Below are 16,834 nucleotides of genomic sequence, written 5' to 3'. Positions count from 1 at the left end.
TTTCCTGGTCATTCCTCCTCCTGCTGAGGCACTCCGGATGGTAAAAATGTTGGCATATTTGTAGTTAAATAAACACTACACTTCAGCAGAGGTAGCAGGTTGACTTTCTCTCCAAAAAGAGGCACTTTTTTGCCTTCTCATTCGTTCTGTTTTTCTTCCCCCCCCCAATTGTGTTTTATACAAAATAATGCTATATTTCCTTGGGGAAATTAGTACAGTCTTGTAGATTGCAGTGTTGTAATTGTTTGATGCTGTATTGACTCAATTTAAAATAATGCTTTAAGAAAATAAGAAAGTCCACAGAAATACTTCAGGAGTTCTTGTTTGTTTGTTCTGTTTGTCTTTGAACTGTCAGGAATACATGCTGTTTATTTAGACAATGGATTTAACTGGCCAACTATCATGTGGTACTAAGAGTCTTTTCACTTTTATTTCTAGACTTCTGAGCAACCTCATCTTTAAAGATTTGGCCAGTCTTTTCAGTTTTTGGTATGTCCCAGTTAACCAAGAGGTATCCAAGAGCTTGCTTATACCTCAAATATCCAGCCAAATATATCTCTTAGAAGGAAAGAATACTATTCTTGTTTGCAGTCATATTGTAACTTGGGAAATATTGTTGGTGACCCTAAGTCACCGATACTGAAATTAGCCAGTTATTTCATCATTATGGTTAGGGGGATGGATCAGGGCAATATTTCAGAGACAGTGGGTTGTGACACACACAGTAGTCATGAAACATGGTCAGGTGTTGGCAAGTTGTTGACAGGTTTGCAAATTATAAAGCAAAGGCAACCTGACTTCTGTACTCCTGGTGATTTTTATTCTTCAAGGTCAAGCATGCTTTTCAGTCTTCCAAGAAATATTACAGAGATTTGTCACTTTTACAAGTGATAGATGTTTGGGTTTTTTTATAGAGACAATGAGAACTTTTTTTTTTTTTTGGTGAAAAATACTCACTTAAGGAGTTGGTAGTGGGATCCAAGATACTAATTTTCTCAGTCATAATGATTTAAATTCAAGGTAACAGCAAAAAAGATAATTTCTTAGTCCTTCCTGACTATTTGGTGGCTTATGTTAAATGATTTTATGATCTCTATTTAGCTCCCATATTAGAAAAACACTGCTGCAAACAGAGATGGAGAACTCAGGTACTTGGAGACTAAATGATGCACTTAGCCATACATCATTCAGGATATTTGACAGTATGAAATCATATTGGATGGGCAATTTGAGGGACTATGTGTAGCATCTGTTTCTACTGTACTTGTTTTCTGAATAATCATAACATTTTTGTCTCTGAAACTGTCAAAATAACTTGCATAAAAGTGTAAAAAAAACCTGAACAAAAATAATTTAATTCCTCATTGGGAAGCAGTTTTAAAATGTTATCAAGTGTCTTAATAAATTAACTACAGACACAATGACAAGATTAAGTTTCAATAAAATACATTCTGGTTTTAAAAAAGAGGCACTAGGATCTTTTCCTAGTTTCCAAAAGCATTCTCCTAGCATGTTGTTCAAGATAAATGCCTCTTAATTATCAAGTACCTTTCACAGTCACTAAGCTTACATTTCCTGTAAAGTAAGTTTTATAAACTTTGAGGTGATATGTTTATATCCTACTTTTTGTTTTAGTTACTTTTTCCCCCTTTAATCAGCAGAAAAAGCAACTTTTTTAAAAAAAAAATTACAGACTTTACAGCTCTGTGCACTGTGGTGGAGTACAGAGTTTATATACCATTTTGGAAATATCTTGAAAAGTAAGTGAGGAAATAACTTACAAATCTAGGGAATAGACAACTACATTGATCTAGAAGTGCCCTGTGCTTTAGGTGACTTTCAGTCCAGAGGATGGGGAGTGTCTGGAAAAATAGAGAAAAGGAAAAGCATTACTAAGATAGGCATAAATGAGGCTATATGAATCTTATTTAGCATTTGTAGTACTATTCCATGTCATTGTCTTGGAACCAAGATAGCCACTTTTTTCTTGCTTACATCTCCATCTGTTGGACATACACTTGTCTGAAATTGAAGAGGCACACTGTTTTGAGTTTGGGTTTTTTTAGCTCCTCTTTATTCTTGTGAGATGACGGAGAATGAGTGTGGCTTACTGTCACTGCCAGACTTCGCTAACCTTGGAAAGGGGAGCCAGGCTCAGAAATCTCCTCAGTGCTGTTGTTGCACAGCAGCCTCAGAAGGAATGACAAAATTGCTGTTTTACTGCAGTGTCAGTGAGGATCATGACATGGGAAGAACTTAAGAGCAGAGTGCAGTCCTGCAGCAGAGACCGTGTACTCTGTCCTCGGCAGGGGAAGCTGGTAGTTTTTCTGTGCTATAATTAGCCACTGCCAATGAATGCACATTGCGTCACAGGAATTAGTCTTGTAGCACTCTCACCTTTGCCTTCCAAAATGAAGGAAATATCTTTCAATGACAGCTATTACACCAAGGGAGTAAAGTATTAAGGGAATACATATACTTTTAGTTACCTGGTCAAGGATACGCAGTCCTCACTGATCAATGCAGTTTAAAAAGGAATGGTGAGTGGTCTGCTGCTGAGAATATGATGACACATATATAGCTTCTTTTCCCCAGAATTCCCATCATGAGAGCAGCTTGTAGTGTTTTGATAGTGGGTTTATTTCACATCTGTTCATTTAGCAGCGGATACTTCCTAGATTATGTCAGCTTTGTCCTCTGTAGGTCCTCTAGTGAAGGGGAGGATGTATCTGTTTTCCATCACTGCAGCTTCCTCCCAGGGGACAATCTGGGGATTTTGAAGTCTGGTTTATTGCAATAAACCAGGCAGAACCTGTCACAAATCAATAACATATCTGGTCTCTTATGAGCACATTAGTGAATCCTAAGGATACTTGTTCTGATTTGAGTAAAACTTTGAAATAGCAACTCCCCGGAAGCCAATAAAGTTCCAAATCTATGCAAGTCTGTATGCCACCAACAATCAGATCAGTCTGATTGCTCATGAGTAGTACATAGCAGATCAGCTACCTAACGTGGATGGAAAAACGGAATGATTCATGTAATGGTTCAAAATTTAAAACTCATCGCAATATTATATTTACTGTGTACTTTCTTGTGCATCATTAGGGTTACTTGACTGATGATGCTTGCAATAGTTTCATGTCATACAACTTGTTGCTCTCTGTGCTTTAAATAAATGCAGGTTCAACTTTGCATAACCAAGTGGATATTCATAGTTTCATCTTGTGCTATTTCTGTAACTGTTACAGTAGCTGTAGAAACCACTACTGTGGACCAATGCTAACCACTGCATAAAAAGATGGCTCCAGCTTGGAAAAATCCATAAAATGTGTAGAAAGTAACTGAATATTGTGTGGAAATCTCTGGAAAGTTAGCACTCAATATACCTATTCTTTCTTGAGTTGGGGTTTTCTTCAACTTTGTTTTATACCCAGCTCATGGGTAACATTTCCCACTCCCCAGCAGTAGCAGTCAGAAAAAGGAATTAAAATGTTAAACCTGTGGCTGAGAGATCAAAGCATGGCATTTTCCTTGAATAAATAAAAACGGAGTCTACTGCTCTGTTCTCTCATGCACAAAGTTGCCATGTTGATCCAATTCTTAGAAATCTCGCAATTTTTCTTTATATTCTTGTTTCCATTCTTTTCAGAAACTAATTCTCTACAATCTGCAGCAATAAATGCTGTTCTAAGCCACAGGGAATTTTAAAATTCAACAATAACATGCTGTTAGTAGGACACTGCACTTACTTAGGCAATCATGATAGCACCTGCTTTCAAAACATAATTCTTACATGGTAAAATTCTTGGGCATTAGTTAGATTAGAAAGTAATACCACGCTCGTTTAGGAGTAATTTTATAATATGAACATTATGCTATCACAAAATTACCCCATTGGTTCTGTTATGAATACGATTTGTTTCCTTATTTTTCTCTGGAACACTTTGCCCACTATAAACAAGTAGCTATTTTCAATAAACACCAGCAGAAGCCTCTTAAGGTGCCAAGTCTCAGAGCCAAGTGAAAGCACGTCAATCTCAGCTTTCTTCTGTAGGCATCTAGGCCTCTGGATGTAAAAATACAAAGTGAAAACCTAACCTGCAGGCAATGCAATTGCAACTTGCTTGCAATGTTCTTAAGCATAAAAAAGAGAAAAGTAACTGTATATAAATACATGGTCTTATGTTCAATTTTAAGCCAGTCTCCTTCATTTTTGAGATTCAATTATTTAATAGTTGGGTGTTGACAGTGCTGCATAACTAGCTGACAGAGACAGTGCATGAAATGAATCACAGTTCCTACAGCTCTTCTGGGGTGCAATGATTTTGCTTGCTTTTGGGGAAGTGGAGAAGAGAGATCCTTGCATACAGCAGGAACAGCAGCTAATCATACCCCATTGTGAAATGATTCAAATAGAAAAGGGGAGATCTGGCTTCCTCCTAGATGGAGGCTTGTGTTTGCTGATCACAGGAGCCAGCAATGTGGTGGCAGGATAGTTTTTAGTTAACAATAGTAGTTTTGCCTGCTGCAGATATTATTCCAGGTGCTCAGTTTGGAAAATGGCAATACCAATTCCAAGAAAATGGTTTTAACAACACAAGATATCTTGTTGATAGAAAAGCTCATTACCATGAAAGAGTGCTGAGCAAATTACTGTGCTACTTAGGCTTCTTTTACAGATGGAAGAATTGTGTGTCTGCAGCCTCAGAACCTTTCATCTTTTATCCTTACTGACGTGTACTTGGTAAAATAAAAGAAATATATATAATTTACAAATGTTCTTTTCCTTTGCAAATCTTAGTGTTCTAGACAGACCAGTAAGTATCATCTCATTTTACAGCAGAATTAAAGGCAGAGGGAAATTAAGCAATTTTTGAAGGGTAGCAAAACAAGGAACACAACCGGATTCTTTTCAATTATGTTCAGTCTGTTGGACCACCAGCTTGAGGATGCTGAAGGCAGCTCTTATTTCTACTGTGTACTGGACCAATGCAGCAGCCATGTTGTAGTGACAAGAATAAATTCTGCACCACGAACTTCTCTACAATTGTTATCAAAGCAGGCACAGTAGTAAGTTAATTGGGCTGGTTCTCATCTGGGCTATGTTTTGGGAATTCCAGATGTCAAAGACATGAGCTAGCCCTAACTACGCAGCTCTCTTCATGTAAGCTCCATTTTATCTGTAATGTTCTTGCTAGATGAAAATCCCGGTGATAGAGGATACTTAGTGGTGAAATCAGTATGGGTAACCTAGGTTCTGTTCAGGTAACTATAATTGGCTTTTTGTGCTGTTATTTTTAGTACTGCAACTCCTATATATCCTCCCAATACCAGAATTTCAGTGGCCAAATTTAGCACGAAACACATCAGCAGAGGCAATCTTTACTTTTTAACAGTTCACAAAAAGAAGCTAAATATGCAGGAATGAATTGTTGCATGTTACTCTCCCCCAAAAAACCTAGAAAATTTTCCAGATACCAAACAATATTTGAGTTGAAAAGCATGCTGATAAAATCCTGAAGTAGCAATCTGCCTCTGGAATAAGAATGTCCACATAGGGTGTTAAACACGTGTAACAGAAGGAAGATATCACACCGGCCTACTAAACCTCCTGATGTTGACTGATAATAAGTTCTGACCCCATAATGTGGTCCCTGTGTTACTGTGTAAAACCCTGCTCTTTCCTGCAGGACTGAGCAAGCCTGTAGCTTACATTTTCCACCTTAAATCAAACAGGAAGTCTGCAACCAAATTGCAGGGTGAACATACATCTCCTGAGCTCCAGTTTAAACTGGACTTCTAAAGAAGATTTTTTTCCTCCCCTTCAGTTAAGAAACTCATTCTCATTTTTTTTATAGGCTTCTCATAATCTATGACTCTCAGACTTTCATATGCCAAACGTGTCCATGACTCATGTCAGCTGATACCTCCGTGGACAGACAAGGAGCAGCAAGAGCAGTTTCTCTCTGCCACATGTGCAGATTGACTCGCAGTGTGCTGAGTGCAGCACTGATCAAAGGCAGCACAGTGGGATTCAGGATCTTCCCTGAAATGTCAGCTGTGCTCCCAGTGTCACAGCTAGCATCCAGAGAAGGCTGGAAGAGCAGAAGAAAGGGGGGAGGAGGAGGGAAGAACAGAGGCTCTCAACTTCAGTGTGAAGTTGTTTGATTCAGAACTAGAGGATTTACCTTATGTACCTTCAGCTTTATGTATTCTTTCCCCAGAAAGTTTCACAAATAAGGTTACATCACAACATCTGACGTGTAATCTTTACAGGAATAACCAAATGTTTTACTCTTTCATTACCCTGTCTAACAGCAGGCATTTGCCTAAACAAGAAGGAATCATCTTAGGATAACAGACATGTTCATTACATGGATAAATTTAGGTGAGGTAGGGAACTTAGATACTGTGAGATCACAGGAATATTCCCACTAGCTAAAGATGATGATTCATCAGGAAATGTTAATGTAGGGTCACAGGTAGAAAAGTAATATTCAGGCCAGAAGCACAAATAAGTTGGATTTGCTTGTCTTAAACCTAGCTTCCAGTATTTGGTTTTGGTAGGGTTTTTTGTTTGTTTGCTTTGCTTTAGTTCTCTACAGTGATTTTAACTTTTGGTTAAGATTGTTTGGAATTGATCATTAAAGCAAACTAGTGAAAGAGATCTAGCACTAGGTTCGTATATCCTAGTCAATAAAAGACAAACATGACTGCTGAGTACTTTCAGCCAAAGACAGAGCAGTGGGTTTATGTGACTCAAGAAATACCTATAATTATTCTTCCATTGTCTTGTGGAACCCTATTACCCTACCCCAAAACTTCTTGAATACCAATTCTGGGCAAGCAGGAAAAGTGCATTGTTGATATGGGCAGATATGGTGTGGTTTCAGTACATGGTTTCAGTCACTGAGGGAGGACAGAGAACGGTGCTTCAGTCAGGATCATGTAAGGAGGGAGACAGGTCTTCTAGGATTGGGCTGCTTCAGCTTTCCTGCTTGTGCTCTGTGCTATATGCTATTAGCACTTGATAGATTCACTCACGGTGGCAGCAAAGCATCTTGAACCAAATGGTGGTGTCATGACCAAGGGATTAACGCTAGAGTATCCAGGTCTGGATGGATTGGCTACATTGACTCAGAATGGCTGTGTACTTCACGTTATTTCACCTGGCTATACAGGGGGCATTTTCTATGCCAAAAAATGACCAGTCTCCTTGGCATAAAAGTGAAATAAAATGAAATCAAATCAAATCAAAGGTGGAGAGAGGACTTGCTCTGTGCAAACTATTGCCAAAGACAAGATGGGTGCATCTCTCCCTGTAGCATTAAACCTCTCAGCGTTCACGCTGTCCTACCTCATCCACGAGAAGAAAAATCTTCAGTCTTTTTACTTCAAAATATTTGTAAGACCTTCAATGTGGAATGCAACCTGAATGCAGCAAGGGTGACGACCGGTGATTAAATACAGCCTGTAAATCATAAGCCACGTATTATTCAAGCCATGCTCCCTTCCCTTCCCTTCCCTTCCCTTCCCTTCCCTTCCCTTCCCTTCCCTTCCCTTCCCTTCCCTTCCCTTCCCTTCCCTTCCCTTCCCTTCCCTTCCCTTCCCTTCCCTTCCCTTCCCTTCCCTTCCCTTCCCTTCCCTTCCCTTCCCTTCCCTTCCCTTCCCTTCCCTTCCCTTCCTTCTTCCCTTCCCTCCCGCGCGCCCCCTGGCGGCGGGAGCGCTCCCGCCCCCCTCGCCGGCGGCAGCGCCCCCTGGCGGCGCCCTCCTGAAGAACGGGGCCGGCCTCTCGGGCGCGTGCGCGGCACCGCCCCTGGGCGCGTGCGCGGCGGGAGCATCCCGTGGCGGCGCGCGGAGGCACATTCCAGACATGGTGCTGGAGACCCTGGCCCGCATCGTCAAGGTCCAGCTGCCCGCCTACCTCAAGCGCCTGCCGCTGCCCGAGAGCGTCGGCGGCTTCATCCGCCTCACAGGTGACCGGGGGGAGCGGGACCCCCTTCCCGCCCCGGCGGCGCGTCGGTCCTGCCCGGGCTCCGGCTCCCGCCCCTCGCGCCGGGCATCGCGCACCGTCTCCGTCAGGGAACGGGGAACCCCAAACCTTAAACTGTCTCAGCAGCGGAACGACCCGGCAGACAGGAGGTTTGGGTGCCCTGGGAGGGAGGTGGGAGCTGTCAGGAAAAAGTGCAGCGATGGAGTGAAATGTTGGCGCTGTGCTTAAAAATTCCTCTCGGTGCCGACACCGGCGAGCCAGAGGCCGTGCGGCTACAGGGAATGGGATTTTAGCTGGAGGCCTGAAACGTGGCCTCGTCCTCTGCTTCACAGGTTGAAGACGGCCTTTGTACCCCGTTCAAACAACAAAAAAAACCTCATTCTGGGAGCCTGCTACACACACAGAGTTAGTGGGTTTGGGTTTCTTTCTTTCGATTTAATATTTTTCGTAAGCATTTTCTGGGTAAGGGAGTGAAAATACCAGTTCGTTGATCGTAGCCCTGTCACAGCGAACAAGAAAGAAAACTGAACACTGGCGAGTGTTCTGGGTGTTCAGCGCTCTCCAGTGCTCTGCGAACTGTGGCTCCCGGAGCCCAGGCTCGGCTGCAGTAATACAGGCAGGACCTCAGGCAGTGTCAGCTGACAAGATTAGTTCGGTGGTAATAAATAAGAGGAATGCTCTCAACAGAAACTCACTGGAAGTAGAAAAAGTTTTCAAAGGGCAGAGTCAGCCTTGTATCTTGCAGCACTAAGGCATCTGTGACTATAATAGTGATGGAAAATTGTTAAATTTAGAACGGGCACAATTTATTTAAAGCCAGGTTTGAGTACTTTTTTTTTCCCCCAGCACGTTTATGCTGCTTGTAAACTGTAAATCCCATTATCTTTCTCAGGACAAGCAAACCTCTTTTGAATGAACAGTTCTTCTTTTTCCACCACTGCTCTTTCATTTGAAAAACTGTTAATTATATTTACCAAATAGAGAAATTCAGCTCCTACAAAGATGGGAGGAAGGGGATAAAATAAGCTACAGAACAACGCAGATTTGCCTATTCCTAGCATTTGTCAGTTTTCTACTTAAGTCATTGCCATTTTAACTGCAAGTTGTTAAGCTTGGTAATACTTTTGTTTCTTATTGCTTCACTTTTCCAAACATGTATTTCTGTAACAGCATTATTTGTGCAGTCTGTGTTTATTCACAATACATAGTAGTAATACGATTTATTCTGAGAACCTCTGAGAAGACATTCTGAAAACCCGTCAGGACTTGTTTGTTTGTTTGTTTTTCATAGAGTGATCAGTGGGGAAGAATGTTCTGCTGTCATATTATTTACCCCACTGACAGGTACTTTCTTGAATTTGGAGGGAGGGCAAGAAGCAAACAACTGATACCTTAAGTGGAGATGAAACATCGGAAATGTCAGTCCCAAAAATACTAAACCAGGGTAAAAGAAGGACCAAGTCAGAAATTGCTTTGAGAACTGGTAGTATTTAGTGAGCATACCTGAAAAAATTCCTTGCCTCAGTGATTTTTTTTTGACTGGACTCTAAAAATGGGAAATGAAGGTATAATTAAAACTACATAGCTATAGAAATAACATTTTTACAATATTTCTTTTTTTTTTAACAGTAAGCTAGAATAGTATCTGCTGTCATGCTTATACATCTTAGACATGCTTATACATCTCTTAGAGTGGATGTGAATGAAAATGGAAGAAAAAAAAGCAAAACTGTACAAGGGCTTAAAGTAATGACACAGGGTAAACGCAACATGGTGAGACTTTCGAAAAGGAAATCGTAGGACACCTCATCCTAGGCACCTAAATTAAAAAAATATCATCTCTTAGTGCTTAAAGGTTATTGGAAGTCATTCAAACGTCATTGCTCATTGAAGAGTCTTGTGCTTACATGCACTCAGAGCTGCTGTCAGTCTTAAGTTTCACGTGGGAAAATGATTGCTTCAGCAAATGCTGCCTCTTCTCTTTGCTGTCCTGTCCTAAAGTCATAAGTATCTAAGAGCAGGGGATTCCCAGTCCCAGGGTTATTTTGCAGTGAATTACCAGTAGTGAAAGACTGTCAGACAATAGAGAAGATTAGATTAATGTTCTATTTTGTGTTTACTACTACTACAAATTACGGAGTATATTCTTTGGCAAATGGCATATCAAAAATTTCAAGCATTTTTCTTTGCTTCTTTTTGGAAAGTGAGAAATAATATAGATGTAAAAACATTTAAAGTGCATTAGTATTTGTCCTTTCGTGGCATCTCTGGGGACCAGCAGTATAAAACACTTGCTAGCATAGACCTTGTTTGCAAAGGCAGGTCAGATCCTAGATTTGGAACAGTGCAGTCCTTTGCTTGTTAGCTCTTTTATTGCTTCTATAAACTTTCATTATCTTCCAGGCAGATGCAACCTCAGTTCCCGTAGCACATCAGTTGTAGAAACAACAAACCAAAACTATAAGGAGCACCTTTTTTTTTTATAGGTGTGTGTTATAGTGTGCTGATTAAAAATCTTGTCACTTATTGTTTGTTGTGACCTTACCAAAACAGAATGAAAAACTGCTTGCTTGAAGAGAAAGACTGTTAACATCTAATGCATAACTCCTGAAGGTAAATGCAATGAGGGAGGAAGGAAAGAATGTTTGACCTTGGGTTTGAAAGTGGATATCTAAGTTATCATGCTGCTGCTGTTCAGAGGCCTCTTTCAGTGTTCTGTCATAGCTGCTTTAGCCTTCCCTTCTCAAGTTCAGTCAAATGAACAGCGTTGTCTCATGCTAGCATTGCTTTTCATCTTTGAAGATGTCATTAAAATGGTACAAACGTTCACCTCAGAAGAGCAAACAACTGAACAGTTAGCATACATCTGCTTATTAGTTCTGAAGAAAATGTAATTAGTAAGTAATTTTAATTTGCCTGAAGAATTTAATCACTTTAGAGAATATATAATAACAGTTCAAATCTTCATTTTGTCTAGTAGCTGATATTTGTTAAGATTTTGGTTTGCATTTGAGCTGTTACTGTAAGAGCCTGGTCTTTGGTCTGCATAGGATCATTTCCACTGAAATCAGCTGAAACATAAATCAGAGTGAAAATATCAAAGGAGTAGTTGATGGAAGACAAGCAGGGAACACCTGCTTTGATTTGACTCTTAGTGTCTGGCCTGTCCCTGTCAGTTCACAATGTGTTTCTTATGTTGTTGGACTTGTTACTGTTGGACTAAAAATTACAACAACCTCTCCTTGAAAATGTAACTGTGGCCCATGGTCCGTGGCCTCAGCTTCTTGGAATTCTCTGGTCTCTGATACTTTCCAGAACTTTTCTTTGGGATCAGTCTCTGTCTAACACAAGATAGAAGACTAACCTCTTCGATATACTACTCTTCATTTCTGTCTCCAAAGGCTGTCTCTTCCCATGCAGCAGAACTGATAAAGGATCTCCAGAATCAATGTAATTGCTGAATTTTGAGTTGTCAGCTGTGAAAATAAAGTCTTGTGAATTGCCTTACATCTGCTTCAGAAAGGTATGAATGGCTTCAAAAACACAGAGCAGCTTACAGTTGTAGGAAGGCATAATTGCATTAGTTTGGGTTTTCTCTCACTGCTGCCCACCCAGCCCAAAGGTCTCTTACTTTTTTTACTTTGTCACAGTATCTTGTACCTCTTGCCCTAGAAGCATGATGATGTTGGTTTTTCAGTTTAAACACATGAACTTCTAGTAGTCTTTTAGCAATAACAAGTCTCTTTATGATTAGTGTACACATTGGTGTAATTGAGGGCTTTCCAGAGACTCCCAGATTAGAAATAAGCAAAGAAATCATGTTTGTTTCTAATTTCCCTTCTCAGAGGTTACAGCTATCATGTTCCTGTTTCATTTGGATGAACCCATCTGGATATGAGTCTCCCACGACTCCTGATTTTGATGTTGTATCAGGGAGTTTTGAGCTATATTGAGATCACAGAACCATTAAAACTGGAAAAGACCTCTAAGATCATTCAGTCTGAGATCACTGAGTCCAGCCTTTAACTCAGCACTTCCATATTCACTGCTAAACCATACCCCTAAACCAAAGTGCCTTGAGAACATTTCTAGGGATGAGGAGTCCACCACTTCCCTCAGCAGCCTGTTTCAATGTCTGACCACACTTTCAGTGAAGAAATTTTTCCTAATATTCAATCTAAACCTCCCCCAGCACAACATCAGGCCATTTCCACCCATCCTGTCACTTGTTACCTGGGAGAAGAGGCCTATCTCCACATGGGTACAACCTCCTTTCAGGCAGCCGTAGAGTGCGATAAGGTCACCCCTGAGCCTCATCTTCCCCAGGCTAAACACCCCTGGCTCCCTCAGATGCTCCTCATCACACTTGTGCTCCATTGCCCTTCTCTGGACTCACTGCAGCACCTCAATGTCTTTGTTGTAGTGAGGGACCCAAAACTTCAGTGAAGTGATTACCGAAAGTTCTTGCAGTGCCTTTAGGATTTTTGCAGCTATAATGCATTTCCAGAGAAATGCACTAAGTGTGGCTGTAATGTCAAAGGCTATAGAAAACGCAAAGAACATAAAATTAGTCCCACGAAGTATTTTCATCACATGGTGTACTTCCAGAAAAATCAATTTCTTAAGAAAAATCCACTGTATTCCAACTGGAAAAGTATTAGCATAAGTGTGTGCTCTATTAGTTTAAATAAAATCAAGCTAAACACAATAATGTATTTTCTGAGAGCTACAACCCACCTAGCATCCTTAGCCTGCTCTATTGCATTTTCTCGTGCATCTTAATTTCAAAAAACAAACTGCAAACCAAAATTTTGCTATGTTCTGATCCTAAATAATTTAGAAGAGTAACTTGATTACAGTGTTGTATTACAAAGTGCTTATGCAGCTGTTTGTGCTCCAGCTTATTATACTTCTTTCTTTTGCTTTTTTTAAAGTATTTTTAAACTCTCTTCTGTATGAGTGTTTAGATTTAATATATTCTCCAGAAATTCAGAAAAATGCTATCAACCTTTATTTCACCATGGTATTTAAATTACACTGGAGTACTGTCATAGCATGTTTTGCTGGAAAAGTGGATCCACCTTCAATATATGTAGATCATATGCAAAGTATTGATGAATTTCTTAAAAAGTTCAGTAAGTCTTCTCTCACCAGTATACCTAGAAGATTTATAATTATATAGCAAGGCAGCCAAGCCTGCAGTGGATACTTGTATCTTTTACCTGTACTTAAAAGAGGTTCCTTACTGTGGTTAAAAGTAATTTCCTGCGACTTGAGTTACTGATTTCAAGTCTCTGAGTTGTAGAAACTTTTGCAGATCCCTGAGGAGAGGTCTGAAAAATAAATCCAAAAAGATTGGTAAAGGTTTTGCTAGTGTTTGCCTAATAATCTGTGTAATTTCTACCAAGTTTGTAAATAAACTTGGAACAAAAAAAATGATAAAAACTTCCAAGAAGAGCAAAACCTGAAATAAGCAAATAAAAATTCAATTAAAAATGTATTGAATCATTTTTCCTTTACAGAATGTTAAGATACCTGCACTGAATATACTTACCACATGCAGCAATTTGCTAGTACAAGTGCTGCTTTACTGCAAGCGAGCAGAACCCCTGTAATTTTAGGGTTCCCTATTCCAGTAAATCTTTTATTTATTTTTGATTTATTCTCTTTCACTGAATCATCTTCTAGAGTCTTAAAATTAAGATGAAGTTCTAGGAGTCAGATTTTTACTTTGCCTCTTGTAAACCCCACGATTTAATCTGTCTCTTCTTTCTTCATAAGATTTACTCATGGAGTCTTGCTTGCCCTCAGAGCCTTGCTGACTGAGCATCTCCATTCCCTGCCCTCAGCCTAAGCCATTTTAAAAGTAGCTGACACTGCACTAAACTTAAGTGCCAATCTAAATCCCACCTGTCTTTAGTTTCAGAATGGCTGCGATTGTTGCCTTTCCTGGGCGTGCTGGCCCTGCTCGGTTACCTTGCTGTTCGTCCCTTCCTCCCCAAGAAGAAGCAGCAGAAGGATAGCTTGATTAACCTTAAGATCCAGAAGGAAAATCCCAAAGTAGTGAATGAAATAAACATTGAAGATCTGTGCCTCACTAAAGCTTACTGCAGGTGTTGGCGTTCTAAGACGGTAAGACATTGTGCTACTGTAGGATTAGAGATTGAAACTTGCATGTTTTTATCAGTGCTTTGGTGGTGAATGTTGACCTGTTGCTTTTCTCTGGAGGTGGGACATGTTCCTCAGTTTTGCAGAATGGCACAATTCTTATTTTTTCTCCACATACACCTATCTACATGCAGAAAGAAACTGTAGAAACTTGAAAGAAATGCAGTAGGGCTTTTCTGGAAACATTTAGAGTGACCACATGTGAGCAGAATAAAACCAACCAGGCTTTGTTTACTGTTTTGAAATACATTGCAAATAATTAGAAGATAACTACTCTTATTTTGCAAAAAAACAATGCTTAGAAAGTTGTTCATAGTAGAGTGAAAGTAAGACTGGGCCAGTGTTGGTGAGAGAGAGCTATCCCCATGAAGTCCAGAGCAGTCAATGACTGGTTTGGATAGTCTATCCCTGAAATCAACCAGATGTTAAATAAGCATTTTTCATCTAACCTCAGTTTGAATTTCCTGATTCAATTTTGAATGTCCTGACTGCATTCTGGTTTTGTCCTCTCTGGACTGAATGCTTTCCTGTTTTAACAACAACAAAAAAGTCTGCCCTGAACTGAAGAAACTTGCTCAACTATTCTCACTTTGGACTAATCACTTCAGCCAAGTATTTCAGCTTTTCTTAAAAAAGTACTTTCTGGTTGCAAATGATTAAATCTATTCAGACCACTTCCACAATAAATTTTAAACCATTTGTAGCTGTGATGGCTGCTCTGCTTGCTGTTCTGTCATGGAAAAGGGTTCATCCCTAACTTTGCGTCTAAGAACAGCTATTTTAGGATCTCACAAATCTAGTGACCCATTAACAGTGTTTGTTTCCCATAGTATCACGTGTCCTCTGTCTGATAGGAGACAGAGTTTGATATTGAAACAGGATATAATAGGAGGAACTAGCAACATTATTAAAGTGCTCTTGGTATAGGAAGAAGTACAAAAATCACCTTGCAATTGCTGTACAGAGTTACTCTAATTCCTCATGTCTGTTTTCTTTCAGTTCCCTGTCTGTGATGGCTCCCACAACAAGCACAATGAATTAACAGGAGATAATGTAGGTCCACTAATACTCAAGAAGAAAGAAGTATAGCAGATGTTTAATCCCTTAGATCCTGACTGGTAATAAGTCTTTTTATACCATTGTAGTTGCAAGGGGCAGCATTTATTATGTGATTGGTATGATTTAGTTTAATGAGTGCTGTAGATTTCTTTATGGAATAAACTACATTTAGACAGTGCTGAATTTGTCACTGTTTCAATACCTTATTCTGAAAAGAATTTTGTCTGCTTTGTAAAACTGTAAAGTACCTATCTCTGTAAATAAGTCGTTTATTTCAACAATAAATTGACTTTCTACAACTAAGCCTTTTTTGTATGAACATGCAGTTATAAAACTGTCACTATTTCAAGTGACAGAAGTGCACTTTTCTGTTTGATTTTGTTCTGCTGAGAAGCCATGTTTTATTTTGCTTTTCAGCAACAAATTTGAGTGCACTGCAATGGGGGAGAAAAAAGATACCAAATTCATTGTTTGTGAATGTATATTCAGGCAGGCAGCACAACAGTGTTAAGTTATGGTAACTGAAGGTCTGGCCTGTGCAGACTGCCTGCGTGGGCACTTTGTTAGTCTTATGCAAAGTAGCCCAGCTCAGACAAACCCCAGACAAACAGCTGGAGAGTTTTGTACAGCATCCTAGGTGGAGTGCTGCAGTTCCTGACTGTATAAAAACTAAACTACTGAGCAGGTCAGCCACAAACATTATCCCTTTGTTTCAGGCCCCTGTGTTGATTGTTCATGTGCTCTTGGGAGGAAATGCCAATTTGCTTCATGCAAATTCACTTGCACTGTAGTTGCTACTTTTTGTAATGGGAACTCTCATGGGATGAATGGGTTAAATGACAGAACTATGGATGCAGAGCTGAGCTGTTCCCCATTCAGAATTATTATTTAGGCAAGTCAGAACTTTGCTGTGATGTGGCTTAATTTCAGATGCAGGTAAATAATTGCTACTTACCTAACTGCTAGACTTCTAATTATTCTAAAGTGCTTTATTCTCCCATGAAAGACTGTATCCATCAGTTTAAAAACAAAAATCTGATCCACGCTACAGTTTTAGACAGTTGCACTGAGGCAGATTTCAGCCATTCCTTAACAGCATTTCATTTGACCCATTGTTAGGCAGGTGGGAAGCCCCAGAGCTGTTGCCAAAGCTGATCACCACAGTGCTGTAGCAGAAAGCAAGTCAGAAAGCTGTTCTCACATAAGGGCTCTTGCAACAGCAGCAGAACTAAGGTAGATCATTCGTCCTCTTTTTGTAACTGTTGTAGTTCCAGGTACCAAAACCTCTTGCCTTGCAACAAAAGATGGCAGATTAGAATGTGATTATGTGTTCAATGCCTGCTTTTACAGAGTGTGTAACAGAACCATGGTATAACCTCTAATGTATTAATGCTTCATGGTGGTCTTATTTCAACGGATAAGCAAAGCATAAACGTATTAGCATATAACATTGAAAATAGATAAAAATGTGTAATATTAGGTGTCTTATACTCAGTCTTCACTTAGAGAGGTATATTGAACACCAAGCCCCAATTCTTGGGTTTGGTGAAGAAGTTATTGTGAAATGCAAAAGCCTGTCTTTAGATTTCTTTTTTCAGACTCTAAAATCCA

At 39.8% G+C, this 16,834-nt stretch overlaps 1 protein-coding gene across 1 annotated transcript; it reads left to right on the top strand.

Moving 5' to 3' along the window:
- Nucleotides 1-7,808: 7,808 nt before the first annotated feature.
- CISD2 (CDGSH iron sulfur domain 2) lies at nucleotides 7,809-15,526 on the top strand. The gene is made up of 3 exons (XM_051789714.1): nucleotides 7,809-7,979; nucleotides 13,917-14,128; nucleotides 15,164-15,526. Exons 1-3 carry the CDS (start codon nucleotides 7,877-7,879, stop codon nucleotides 15,251-15,253), a joined length of 405 nt encoding a protein of 134 aa, XP_051645674.1. The 5' UTR covers nucleotides 7,809-7,876; the 3' UTR covers nucleotides 15,254-15,526.
- The last annotated feature ends 1,308 nt before the right edge of the window (nucleotides 15,527-16,834 follow it).

Source organism: Manacus candei, unplaced genomic scaffold (genome assembly GCF_025592945.1).
Source record: "Manacus candei isolate 608988 ecotype Guabito, Panama unplaced genomic scaffold, ASM2559294v1 h1tg000028l, whole genome shotgun sequence".
In the NCBI taxonomy this organism is placed as follows: domain Eukaryota; kingdom Metazoa; phylum Chordata; class Aves; order Passeriformes; family Pipridae; genus Manacus; species Manacus candei.
This window is presented reverse-complemented; position numbering and strand designations above follow the sequence as displayed.